The 13781-nt window shown below is 36.5% G+C and overlaps 2 protein-coding genes across 2 annotated transcripts in view; one reads left to right on the top strand and one right to left on the bottom strand.

Moving 5' to 3' along the window:
• The window catches only part of prss12 (serine protease 12), a 37017-nt gene extending 35460 nt beyond the window's left edge, over positions 1-1557 (bottom strand). The window contains exon 1 of the mRNA XM_058792577.1: positions 776-1557. Coding sequence (XP_058648560.1) covers positions 776-1115 — 340 coding nt within the window. The 5' untranslated portion in view covers positions 1116-1557. The remainder of the gene's footprint in view (positions 1-775) is intronic.
• Positions 1558-3137: 1580 nt separating this feature from the next.
• On the top strand, positions 3138-7768 carry mettl14 (methyltransferase 14, N6-adenosine-methyltransferase subunit). Its single transcript, XM_058778155.1, has 11 exons — positions 3138-3350; positions 3467-3555; positions 3748-3835; positions 3927-4004; positions 4148-4235; positions 4320-4410; positions 4802-4943; positions 5055-5147; positions 5668-5784; positions 5893-6103; positions 6897-7768. Exons 1-11 carry the CDS (start codon positions 3285-3287, stop codon positions 7199-7201), a joined length of 1368 nt encoding a protein of 455 aa, XP_058634138.1. The 5' UTR covers positions 3138-3284; the 3' UTR covers positions 7202-7768.
• The last annotated feature ends 6013 nt before the right edge of the window (positions 7769-13781 follow it).

The raw sequence follows: 13781 nt of genomic DNA on the forward strand, positions 1-13781 counted from the left end.
AACATTTTTTTCTCGGGAAAACCAGTGGACGTGTTAGCTTTTTTGTAGCCTAGACTTCTATAAAGAAATTGACTTTTAAAAACAAACTTACCTTATTCATTGAGGTAAAAGGTGTGACTGCCATGTCTCCCGTAAAATAGCCTACATACGTCTCAAAACTATTTAGGCTATTCTCTCACGTTGTCACAAAGGTAATAATTTCAAATACTGAGTGACTGTCAAATTACATCGTACTGGCTTCCTCATCTCTTTATCTCGCGCTCCAGAAATAACCAAGCACGAGAGCGAGCGAGCCTGTTGAGAGAGCGCTCGTGCACAATTAATAACTTCTAAAGAGTCAATGCCGCAGCCGAAATTATATCAAATTACAAAAACTGCTGTTGGAGATTGTCTTTAAGCATGTGATAAAAACGACCCCTTGCACCGGATGAGAGTGGCCGCTTTGTTCTCAGTACAGGTAACTTAGGCTACCTGGGGGCGCGCATACCTTTCCCACGCGTGATGCATTTGAGTTAACAAGTCTTAGCTTGCTTGCATGCCCTGCACTCTTTTTGACCTGCCTATGGTTTAATTCTGAATCATAAGTTTAGCAGAATATTTAAGAATAAACATTACACTAATCTTAAAAATCTTGAACAACTAAGGCGCGTGGAGGTATAACTCTTTTGTTTAAGAAAATGAAACCTGCTTGACGCGCAGTCTTCCCTCACGTGAGTTAATACAAATGCCTGCTTTTTGCAAATTAGATACTTTTATCTGATATAGTAGGCTATACCTTGCTTGCAGTCGCAGTACCCCCAGTCTATGCGTCCTCGGCTGTTTGGAAAGAAACACCAGGGCCGAATTCTCCCGTCCGGGTTCCGGCAGAAACTGTGATCCCCAAGCCCTTTTCCCGGATACCGCTCTATAACACCCGGCACATCGCTCCAGTTCATGCATTTCACGCCTGATTCAGTGGAGTCTATGGACCCCTTGTAAAAGCCCGCTTTCCCTTTGCTCTGAATGCAGTCGGTGAACGGAGACCCGTCACTGCAGGCGATGAGCAGCGAGCAGAAGGTGAAGAGAAATCGACATCTCACATCCATCACGATCAACCTGTCCGTCACTGTCACCATAACCTAAATAACAATAACAGTTCCTCTCCAGTTCCTCTATGTGGAGACATGGTCCTTGAGTTGTCTCATATCTTGTCTTTGGCTGTTATCGGAGCAGCTCAGACGCGGATCAATAAAAGAGAAAGCGAGGAAGCCCAGGGCTTAATGACTCATGCATATTGATGATCGAGTCACCAGAGATTTGAAGTTTTGCAAAAGAAGGTCAAAAATTACTATATGATGTCTTAAGTCAAAATTGTCAAGGTGCAGAATAACCAAAATAGTAGATTGCAAATAAATTGTTAAAAATACTTCCACTAAAATAAGTCACGACACCACATAAGCTTCTGTGGGATGTTCCACGATCAAATGCACGCGCCGAACCTCAGAATCTGCACTTAAATGAGCGTGCACAGTGCTGGCATTATTTCAGTAAGAGTCTGGTCATCGCTTTTGGTCTCTCCGGGGCTCTGGTGTGAAATCTTCTGTTCACGGATTCAGGGATAATCGCAATAACCAACAGCCGAAACAAGGTTCGTGTCTGCCCTCTTGTGTCAGTAAAATATAAGCCTAACCAAAAGAGTCACCGCTGCACGTCTTTCTGTGGCTATTGCATTTTGTAGGCTAAATAAAAAGAACACAATTCTTACTGTGAGGTTACTTCTAAATTCTGGTTTGATGGTTATCAGTAAAAATGGAAACAATTCCTCCATTTGTTTTATAAGATATCTTCTTCTTTAAGTGTGATTTAAATTCTCTTTTTCGGATGTTGTCAACTTTAATGTTGGGTAAATATCATATTCATACATGCAAATGGAAAAAATGTAAGCTGTCCTTTTATATATTTCTTTGTGAGTTTGTGAAAATGTTTCAGAGCTTTAAGTAGCCTACTTATTTTAATGTACTTTTTATACTTATTGATTCCTGCTCCTTGTGTTTTTTCCCTCATTGTTGCTGTTACTGTTGTGAGTATAATAATTATTATTTATGTTGATTACTTGTATTATTTTATAGTGGATGTGTCTTGTTGGATGTTGTTGTGTACAATTTGCAATAATAAAAAAAAAAAGTTACACACTTCCATTCAAAAGCTCAAGGTTTTTTAAAGGAATGAATACTTTTATTAAGCAAGGATGCATCAAATTGATCAAAAGTTATAGTAAAAGAAATGTAATTTAACTATTATAGGCTATTTTATATTACAAACTATATTAAGCATCATTGATTTAAACTTTGATGATAGTAATAAGAAATATTACACTAAATCAGCATATTAGAAGGATTTGAAGACAATAAAGACTGGAGTAGCTGGATGAAGAAAATTCAACTTCTATCACAGGAATAGCCTAAATAACATTTTAAAACATATTAATATAGAAAACAGTTGTTTTAAATTATAATAATATCTCATGATATAAGTCTATTGTTTTACGGTATTTGTAATATAAATGTAGCCTTGGTGAGCATAAAGATTTTTTTTTTTTCAAAAACATGAATTTTCAGACCCCAAACGCATGAATACTAGTAGCCTATAACACACTGAGGAGAAGGAGTCTGTTTTGTAATGACTCTCCCGAGAAACTTGGGGATTTGAGTCATTATCATTTCACATCCTTAGGCCTACTTCATTTTTATCTAAAATAAATAAATTGTAGCCTATACAATAGTTTTAAAAAAATAAAATAAAAGGCCAGTTTAGAATTTAAAAAAAAATTATAATAATAAAATAAAATCTTAGAAACATAGATCAGACCATAAAAAAATGAATGAATGAATAAATAAGACCGAATTGGCACAGAGATCATGTGTTTTCATCTTATCTGAACACTTACTGTCTAGGCTATTTTTTCTCTTTATTAGACTACAAAACAATACAAACGCCCAAAAATAGCATTTCCGTGTGATAGAAGCCTCTGCACAACATAAATGCTTTAATAAAACATACGCAAATTTAAATAGGCTAAAGAAGGAGAAAATGTAATAAATCTTTATTTACATAATGTTTTATAACAAAGAAGTGAGAAAGTATTAGCAAACGTTTGCCGACGTCACAGCATGCGTCCAGCAGCACGATGATGTCAAATCTGCGCGACGGCACCTCACGTTGAGGTTTTCAATGAATTATTGGCGCACTATTGTTTTCACCAAATATTTGTATAAGGAGCTATTTCCCTGTAAAATATTATCGACATGAACAGCCGGTTGCAAGAAATACGTGAAAGACAGAAGCTCAGGCGGCAGCTTCTTGCACAACAGGTGAAGAACTTTTCAGCTTCCTGCACAAAGCGAGTGTTAGCGAGCATTGCCAAAATAACACTAGCGAGTTCTGAGTACTGCGATTGCTTTACGAAGTTACTGTTTTGTTTTTGCAGCTCGGCGCAGAGAGTCCCGACAGCATCGGTGCTGTTCTCAATAGTAAAGATGAACAAAAAGAGATCGAAGAGACCAGAGAGACGTGCAGGTAGAAAACATGTTTGTAATATAGAAAATAAGATACGTAAGTATCTTAGAGACTTGTATGCCTCGAAATGAGCAAAACTGTAATGAAAGGGCAACATTTGCACTAAGCATAGATTAAATGTAATGCTTTTACTTTCAATATCCAGTCATAACCGTGACAATAATAATGGAATGTGTCTTATGTTTACCGCAGAGCATCATTTGACACATCAGTTCCTGGTGCTAAAAGAAGGTGTCTCATTGACGGTGAAGACCCAGAGGAGGATGTGGAGGAGCAGAGGGTTAGTGAGCACTGATCAGCTGTAATTCTGATATATCTGATAGGTCAAGTCTGTGGATAACTGATCTTGGATCTGCTGTATGGTGTTACAGGAAGATGTTGAGCCCCAGCAGCAGGAGGAGAGCGGACCGTATGAAGAGGTGTACAAAGACTCCAGCACTTTTCTAAAGGTAGAATTAAACACAAAATTATATGATTTACATAACAATTGCATGCAAAATCTTACATCTTATGTTGATGATCGTTTATGAAAATAACAAATATGAAGTTATTGCAAGCTGTTTTCTAGATAATGTCACTTTTTGTTTCACAGGGCACTCAAAGTTTAAATCCTCACAATGATTACTGCCAACACTTTGTGGACACAGGTCATAGACCTCAGAACTTTATCCGAGATGGAGGTAAATGGTCCAGTCTCTATTTCTTCCTTTTCTTCCTTTCCCAGCTGTGAGACTGGGTTAACTGTGTGTTTTGTTGTGCTTTAGGTTTGGCTGACAGATTTGAGGAGTACCCAAAACAAAGAGAGCTCATCCGACTGAAAGATGAGTTTATTGCTGCCACCAACACCCCACCCATGTAAGAAAACATGTCAGGCAATGCGAAATAGAACAGATGTTTGCAGATGCTTGAGACCTGTCTAATATACCTTAGTCAGGGTAATGGCATATTTCATTTTCGATAAGGATGAAACCAAGGATAGAAGTACATGCGTTCAATGGATTGTACTGTTGCTTAACAACATACGATTGTTTGGCAGATGAAACAAAATGAAAAGAAAAGTGTCAGTTGTGAAAATTACACACAATCTAGGACCTTTATGCAGTGCATGCCAGTGTAAAGTCTGTAAGTCTATCCCTCACAGCCTCGTTTTTATCTGCTAAATTCTATATGGTGACTAAGGTCTGTTATATGTCTCATTTGCATGTATTTATGAATGTATACATTTTTGTTTGTGTGTGTGTGTCAGGTATCTGCAGGCAGATCCAGACACATTTGATCTGAGAGATTTGAAGTGTAAGTTTGATGTGATTCTGATAGAGCCTCCATTGGAGGAGTATTACAGAGAGTCGGGCATCATTGCCAACGAGCGCTTTTGGACCTGGGACGATGTGAGTTATTGCAGATGTCTCTCAAAATGTGCATTGGAATACAATTGAAGTTGATTTCATAAATTACATGGTTTTTTTTTTTTTTATAATTTGTACCTGTTTCTGGTATAGATCATGAAGTTGAACATAGAGGAAATCTCATCTATTCGCTCTTTTGTATTCCTGTGGTGTGGTTCAGGAGAAGGCCTTGATCTCGGCCGAATGGTACAAATCTCACAATGTGGCATATTGCTGTTTGTTGTACATATCACCTGCCCTAATCATAATCTTAGAGGGTAGTTCATCCAAAAATTTTAATTTGCTGTTATCTTACTTACCCTCAGGCCATCTGAGATTTAGGTGATATTTTTTTTTCAGTAAAACAGGAAAGAAGATTTTTTACTGAAACAGTCGTCTTTGGTCAAAAAAAGCATATCAGGCAACACAAAATTAATACCCGTGGCTCCTGACGTTTTATTGAGGTCTTATGAAGCAAAATGATTAGGCTAAGCAAGAAACTGAACATTATTTACAACATTATGAACTGTAATCCTCAAAATATATCTGTGACCTCAAGAAAGTGTTTGAGTTCTGTTTTGATTTGAAGTAATATTCAGCACATTTTCATTGATTTGAATGCCGCATGATAATGTAAATGACATACACATAAACAAAAATGCTGCATACAGTCATTGCGTATGAGTCATGGAAGCATATTTTAATATCTTTCGATCTTCTCTATCAGTGTCTGAGGAAATGGGGCTTCAGGCGATGTGAAGACATTTGTTGGATCAAGACCAACAAAAACAACCCTGGCAAGACCAAAACGCTGGACCCTAAGGCAGTGTTCCAGAGAACTAAGGTAAGAGACACCTAACTGGATAGAGCAATGGGCAAGCCATAACAATATGTTGCTACTAATTAATAACCATTTGTTGTCTGACATCTCTCTTTTTGTGTGTGCATTCAGGAGCACTGTTTAATGGGTATCAAAGGCACAGTTAGACGCAGCACAGATGGCGATTTCATTCATGCTAATGTGGATATAGACCTGATCATTACAGAGGAGCCAGAGATGGGCAATATTGAGAAGCCAGTGGAGATTTTCCACATCATTGAACATTTCTGCTTGGGCCGTCGACGGCTGCACCTGTTTGGCAGGGACAGCACTATCAGGCCAGGTTAGATCTTGGCTTGTTTCCACTAAAGAAATAGTTCACCCTAAAAGTTATCATTATTTACTCACCCTCATATGGTCCTCGTATGCTATATTCTGCAAAATGCAAAAGTAGAAGTTAGAAGTAGAAGTTAAAAAGTGAAAACAGATTGACAGGAAAGGTAGTATAATTATGTCATATTATATTAATATACACTATTGTTATAAAACATTGTTGGCACAAAAAAGTTTGTACTCAGTATGATTTTTGTAAATGCTTTTGAAAGAAGTCTCTTATGTTTACCAAGGCTGCATTTTTTTTATTAAAATGCATTGAAAACAGTAATTTTGTGAAATATTAATTTCACAATAAATAAATAAATAATTAATAATAAAATAATTTAACTGTTTACTATTTTAATATATTTTGAAGTCTAATTAATTCCAATTATGGCAAAGCTGATTTTTGGCAGCCATTACTGCAGTCTTTAGCATCACATTATCCTTCAGAAATCATTCTAATATGCAGATTTTTTTTTTTTTTTTTGCTCAAGGGACATTTTCTATTGTCACAGTTGGAAAATTTTGTGCTGCTTAAAATTTTTGTAGAAACTGATACTTTTTTTCAGGATTTTTTTAATGAATAAAAAGTTCAAAATAATTAATTTTAATGTCATTGTTTTGTCAAATAATAAATGTCTTTACTGTCACTTTTGATCAGTGTATCTGTGCGGAATAAAAGTATTAATTTCTTAAAAACTACATTTTTTTGAATGGCATGTAGGGTTACTCTGATCTAATGTTACGCATTTTTTCAGGTTGGCTGACTGTGGGCCCCACGCTGACCAATAGCAACTTTAATGCAGAAGCTTATGCCTCCCACTTCAGTGAACCCAACTCTTACTTGTCTGGTTGTACTGAAGAAATCGAGAGACTCCGTCCCAAATCCCCACCTCCTAAATCCATGGCAGAGAGAGGTGGGGGTGCACCGCGTGGAGGACGAGGTGGTCCCGCTGCGGGAAGAGGCGATCGGGGTCGGGAGAGAAATCGTCCAAACTTCCGTGGAGATCGAGGTGGATTCAGAGGCCGTGGAGGCCCACATCGTGGATTCCCTCCCCGGTGATAGTGCACAACATGGCAACTTTGAGACTGAAAACAGAAAATGTGATGTGTCTGATATTTTTGTACCTTTTGTTGCTCTCAGTAGGAATCATATTGTTTTTTTAGTTTAAGAGCGGGAACATTTTTTAGTGACATATAGACCTAATTCTGAATGACTTGTCACAATGCAAGTCACATGCAAAATATTTTGAAAATTTTTTTATTCAACCTCAATTAAACCCAGTTTTTTTTTTTAGAAATATTTGTAAGGATTATTTTGACTTATTTTTTATTTGTGTGTGTGTGTGTTTTAACATTTGCAAATTCATTGAGGACTTCTCCTCCTGCCATGTGCACACTTCCTGTGTGTCCTGTGGAGGGCAGTAAGGCTAAGTTTGATGATCAGTGTCAAAAGAGCGTATTGATTCTGTCAGTAGTGACGTAGAATTACTGGTTTGCAGTAAATAAAGCCAAACTAATTGATGTTTTCTGTTTAACAGGTGGTTAGTCTGTGGTGAAGAGCTGCATTATTAGAAAAGTAACATATTGTGAATTCTTAAAAGCTACAGTGGGGCAAAAAAGTATTTAGTCAGCCACCAATTGTGCAAGCTCTCCCACTTAAAAATATGAGAGAGGCCTGTAATTTTCATCATAGGTATACCTCAACTATGAGAGACAAAATGAGGAAAAAATCCAGAAAATCACATTGTAGGATTTTTAAAGAATTAATTGGTAAATTCCTCGGTAAAATAAGTATTTGGTCACCTACAAACAAGCGAGATTTCTGGCTCTCACAGACCTGTAACAACTTCTTTAAGAGGCTCCTCTGTCCTCCGCTCGTTACCTGTATTAATGGAATCTGTTTGAACTCGTTATCAGTATAAAAGACACCTGTCCACAACCTCAAACAGTCCAACTCCAAACTCCACCATGGCCAAGACCAAAGAGCTGTCAAAGGACACCAGAAACAAAATTGTAGACCTGCACCAGGCTGGGAAGTCTGAATCTGCAATAGGTAAGCAGCTTGGTGTGAAGAAATCAACTGTGGGAGCAATTATTAGAAAATGGAAGACATACAAGACCACTGATAATCTCCCTCGATCTGGAGCTCCACGCAAGATCTCACCCCGTGGGGTCAAAATGATCACAAGAACTGCGAGCAAAAATCCCAGAACCACACGGGGGGACCTAGTGAATGACCTGCAGAGAGCTGGGACCAAAGTAACAAAGGCCTCAAATCCTGCAGTGCCAGACGTGTCCCCCTGCTTAAGCCAGTACATGTCCGGCCCGTCTGAAGTTTGCTAGAGAGCATTTGGATGATCCAGAAGAGGATTGGGAGAATGTCATATGGTCAAATGAAACCAAAATAGAACTTTTTGGTAAAAACTCAACTTGTCGTGTTTGGAGGAGAAAGAATGCTGAGTTGCATCCAAAGAACACCATACCTACTGTGAAGCATGGGGGTGGAAACATCATGCTTTGGGGCTGTTTTTCTGCAAAGGGACCAGGAAGACTGATCAGTGTAAACGAAAGAATGAATGGGGCCATGTATCGTGAGATTTTGAGTGAAAACCTCCTTCCATCAGCAAGGGCATTGAAGATGAAACGTGGCTGGGTCTTTCAGCATGACAATGATCCCAAACACACCGCCCAGGCAACGAAGGAGTGGCTTCGTAAGAAGCATTTCAAGGTCCTGGAGTGGCCTAGCCAGTCTCCAGATCTCAACCCCATCGAAAATCTTTGGAGGGAGTTGAAAGTCCGTGTTGCCCAGCGACAGCCCCAAAACATTACTGCTCTAGAGGAGATCTGCATGGAGGAATGGGCCAAAATACCAGCAACAGTGTGTGAAAACCTTGTGAAGACTTACAGAAAACGTTTGGCCTCTGTCATTGCCAACAAAGGGTATATAACAAAGTATTGAGATGAAATTTTGTTATTGACCAAATACTTATTTTCCACCATAATTTGCAAATAAATTCTTTAAAAATCCTACAATGTGATTTTCTGGATTTTTTTTCTCATTTTGTCTCTCATAGTTGAGGTATACCTATGATGAAAATTACAGGCCTCTCTCATCTTTTTAAGTGGGAGAACTTGCACAATTGGTGGCTGACTAAATACTTTTTTGCCCCACTGTAGTTCTAACATTAGACCACTTTGCATCCATTTATTCTTAGTATTAAGGCTTGGAGGTTGCAACTTAAACACAAGATCTGTGCACGAATTGTGCAATGCTGGGTGATGGCTAAAAATTCTTTAAAATGACAAGAACACTCAAAAAGGAAGGCAATATCCACGTCAATAAAATAAGGTGAAGCTCAGATGCAAATTGAGAACAGTGGATTACATCCACGGTCCTGGGTCCATTTGAGGGCCTCAAGATTATTTAAAATGTAATCTTGCTTGCTAAAGATTTCTTACTTGCTAAAGATTACTTACTTTTTAAAGAGCCAGGGTTTCCACTGGATATTTGAGGATGCCCAATTTTGTGGTGTAATTTTTTTTTAGATCTGGAAAATAAATCTGTATGGGCATTTTTAAAATGAATATACATTTTTCTATATAAATGCCAAGTTTCAAAATATTTTGTCAAAGTTTGAGAAACTTGAATCTTCCATCAAAGATTTCATGAAGAGCTATTTTAAGTGTTTTACTATTTAAGTGTATTGAAGAGTATTTAAAATTACTATAGTAAATCTCGCTATAGTAAGACCATACCTTCAAAAACAGTAGCAGAATATTATGCTTTTTTTTCACAATTGATCAATAACCAGTCATGCAATAACCAGTTATCTAAGCTTTAGTGTTGTTTTCTGGTCTGATTTGGTTGCAACATTACAAAAAGTGTGGGATTTTCCAGTTTGCATCACATTACAGCATCATCTAGGCCAAGAGAAATGTGGGTCAGTTGCATGTTCTGATGTAATTAGCTCATGGATATCCAGCACACATTTGCCATAACTGTCGTTAAAATGTGCATTAGAAGAAGATTTAAACTGCTTTTGTATACCACAGTTATAATGCAATTTTTTCTTGATTTTTTTCTTGTTTAAAACTTAAGTATTCAATTTTGTATCATACTGTTTTTGCCAGAGATGAGTGATACATCAAATCATGTTTGAAAGAGAAAGAGATGAGATTTTTGACTTTGCTCTCTGACTCAATGTTCACGTGGTGGATTATATCTAGGTAATAAAGTATTAAAGACTTTGTGGCGGGCTCTTCTGTCTTGTCCCAGTTAGCAATCACCCAGAATACCTAGTAATAACATTGCAACATGGTAAATGCCACTTAAAACACATAAAACCAAATAGTAACATAATGGCAACTGTCCCAACATCATTGGTTTAAAAGCTTTAGGCTAGATATTTTCTGAATAAAAAAAACCCCAAAACAGGGTTTCCGCGGGGTGTTAAAAAGTCTTAAATTTAGTTGTAGCAAATTTAAGGCCTTAAAAAGTCTTAAATTGTACAAGAAAGTCTTAATTGTGATTTCAAGAGGTCTTAAATTTGGAGACGGGAGAACCAGAATTGCAATATGGCTGAATGTGACGATTAAACTTCAAAAAGCTATGATTTTATTAAATAAACATGAGCGCTGCACGTTCAAAGTCTGTTGCTGCACTGCTTTGTGTTCTGCCGTTACCGGGACAAGAGTTATATTTCTGCCAAACGTGACATCTGCTGTCAGAGAATGAATCAGTTAACACTGGTTAAACTAGTGCGCATATGAGTGCCTTCTTTCACTGCACGATTCAGTCTATTAAAATACGTTTAGAATGATCACATAATTTAAGATACAGGGGCAGAAAATGTATAGCCTATATTTATCATTTCATATAGTTAATATCACACGAAGAGTGCCGATTTTATGCAACAGTTCAATAAACAAGAAGTTAATGTTAAGAGACTTACGTTTTAGACACCATATTTCCTGCTTTTGGCTCTATTTCGCCAACAAAAATCATTCCAAACACAGCCACAGCACTGTTTTGCGTCTCTGAGCAACATGAAGGTGTATCGTTCCTGAATGAATCAAGTGTTTAAATGATTCGGTTCAATCGCAATGATTCACTTATTAACAGTGATGCTGCCACCTACTGGCGGTTTTAATTTCACATTTAAAGTATCTTCATTTTTTTAAATAATTTCATACATCAGTTTTCAACGTTTTATGTTTCAAATATCTAAACATTATTTATGCATTTGTAACTGCAGGTTAGCATTCTATGTCCCTCTGAGCTGCATTAAACTGTGTGTAAATACATCTAAATACCACTTCAGATGCATTGTAAAGATACATTTTGTTGATACTGATTTCATTTGCTTGGTAACAGTCCAAATGCAAGAATTTGACTCAAAAGATGATGCACACTTTTAGAAAAAATGGCTTAAAGGTAAAAATGCCCATAAAACTTATTGGAAAAGATGTGAACTGACAACACAGAATATGAAGAATATCAAAAAGATCCAGGAGTCAGCTGTCCACGGTAATCTTTAAGATACCAGCACAATAACACAGTCGGCAAAATATTGTCTAATTATCGTTATCGATAAAATCCCAGAAAATATCAAGATATAATTTTTTGTCTATATCGCACACCCCTAATTTATGTTATTTAATCTGTATAATAATTTATTGATAATAAATATTTAAATCAATATAATAATTAATACTTTTGACTTATCCATTTTCTTAAAAATGATTTAAAGGCTGAAATGTAAAGTTTATCATTTTATAAAACCTTTTTTTTTTTTTTTTGTAAAAACTTGTATCTGAATTGTAAATTATGCTTTTTACAGTCATTTTACAGTTTAATATGGTACTATAGACATTGTCCTACCCCGCTCATATGGTATTAATTTTATTTGTGCAGGTCTTAAAAAAAGTCTTAAATTTGAGCTTAAACATCCTGCAGAAACCCTGCAAAATGTGTTATTCCTATACTCCCCTTCTGTTTAGTCACTAAGACCTAAGTAACCTGCCCTCTTATTTGTGAAATATGCAATGTCACAATCAATTCAATTAATTATAATCAGTTTGTTTCACACTAAACAATGTTGTGGAGTAACTAGTTACATGTAACGGAATTATACAATTTAATTACAAAATAAATCTAACTGTAAACAGTTACTGAGAAAAAATGTGTAATTAAAGTACAGTTACTTATGAAAATGGGAATGATTACAAAAGGGGGTTACATCTGTTTGTTTGTTTGTTTGTTTGTTTGTTTGTTTGTTTGTTTGTTTGTTTTTTCACACAAACACATATGTGTTAAGACACTAATGTTTCAGAAGTTTAGAATAAGACACATGCTTATTTGATTACTTTTATTTCTTATTTTTCTTATCTTTCTTATTTATTTTTAGTAGTTTTTAAGGCTTGATTTTTTTTTTTAATGGAATCTACCTGAATAAAATCTCCTCAATTATTTAATCTGTGACAAAATGAATTTAATATTAATAGTGAAATCATTAAAATCAAAAATTGTTTATATTTACAAAATACATTTAAGATGGTCAGTGAAAACGTTGGAAATCTTTTCTTTGTACTTTTACATTAAAATGTTACTTGCAAAAAAAAAAACATCAACTGGGGGGAAGATGAATAAAAACTAATAGAAATGACAAAAACACAAATTACTAGAACTTTAAAGTTAAAGTGAAAACTAGAACCCTGCACTGGCCTCAAATTTAGGCCCTTGCCCGGCCCTGGCCCGAGATGTTCAGGCCCTGGCCCGGCCCGTGTCCGACAGCTTATGAGAATTACCGGCCCGAGTCCGACCCGAGCCCTTCTCCCAAAACGCTCATGTTTCAGCTATTAAAATAGTTCAGTTTTGTATGTAATGGCAAAGTGATTATATTTCGTTTTTTTTTCGTTTTTTATTTATTTATTTATTTTTATTAAGTTAATTTTGAAAAACGTTTGGAGCATTTTTTGTACGTTAAACAAGTTATTTCTTTCTTAAAGTAAAGACCAAGCGGCCAGCGGCAGACCGGCAGGCTGATCATAGCCATGTTTGATGAATTTAGCCTTCTCAAATCATCACGACTTGCCTAAAATAAATCTATAGATATACTAAAACAGTTCAAGCAACAATGTTTAAAGGTTAAACGTAGATAAATGTGCGCTGCATCCAATAGTTTGTGCGGAGAACGGAAGCTAAAGCGCAGGACGTGGAGGCAGGGGCGCCGCTACGGATCCTGGGCCCCCTGGACCGCATAATCACTCGGGCCCTGCAGGTGGGGGTGTTGTTGTACAGATCACGTTCCGGTAGAATCCCCCTCGGTCGAAATCTCGATCGTGTTATACTGTTTCAGCTATTAAAATAATTCAGTTTTGTATGTAATGGCAAACTTTCGAAATTTCGTTTCGTTTTTTTATTAAGTTCATTTAGAAAAACGTTTGGAGCATTTTTTTGTTTGTTAAATAAGTTTATTTTTTCTTAAAGTAACGACCAAGCAGCCAGCGGCAGACCGGCAGGCTGATCATAGCTTATGTTTGATGAATTTAGCCTTCTCAAATCATCATGACTTGCCTAAAATATACTAAATAGATATACTAATTTAGATATACTAAAACAGTTCAAGCATATAACAATG

The sequence above is a fragment of the Onychostoma macrolepis genome, chromosome 01 (assembly GCF_012432095.1).
Source record: "Onychostoma macrolepis isolate SWU-2019 chromosome 01, ASM1243209v1, whole genome shotgun sequence".
NCBI classification, from domain to species: domain Eukaryota; kingdom Metazoa; phylum Chordata; class Actinopteri; order Cypriniformes; family Cyprinidae; genus Onychostoma; species Onychostoma macrolepis.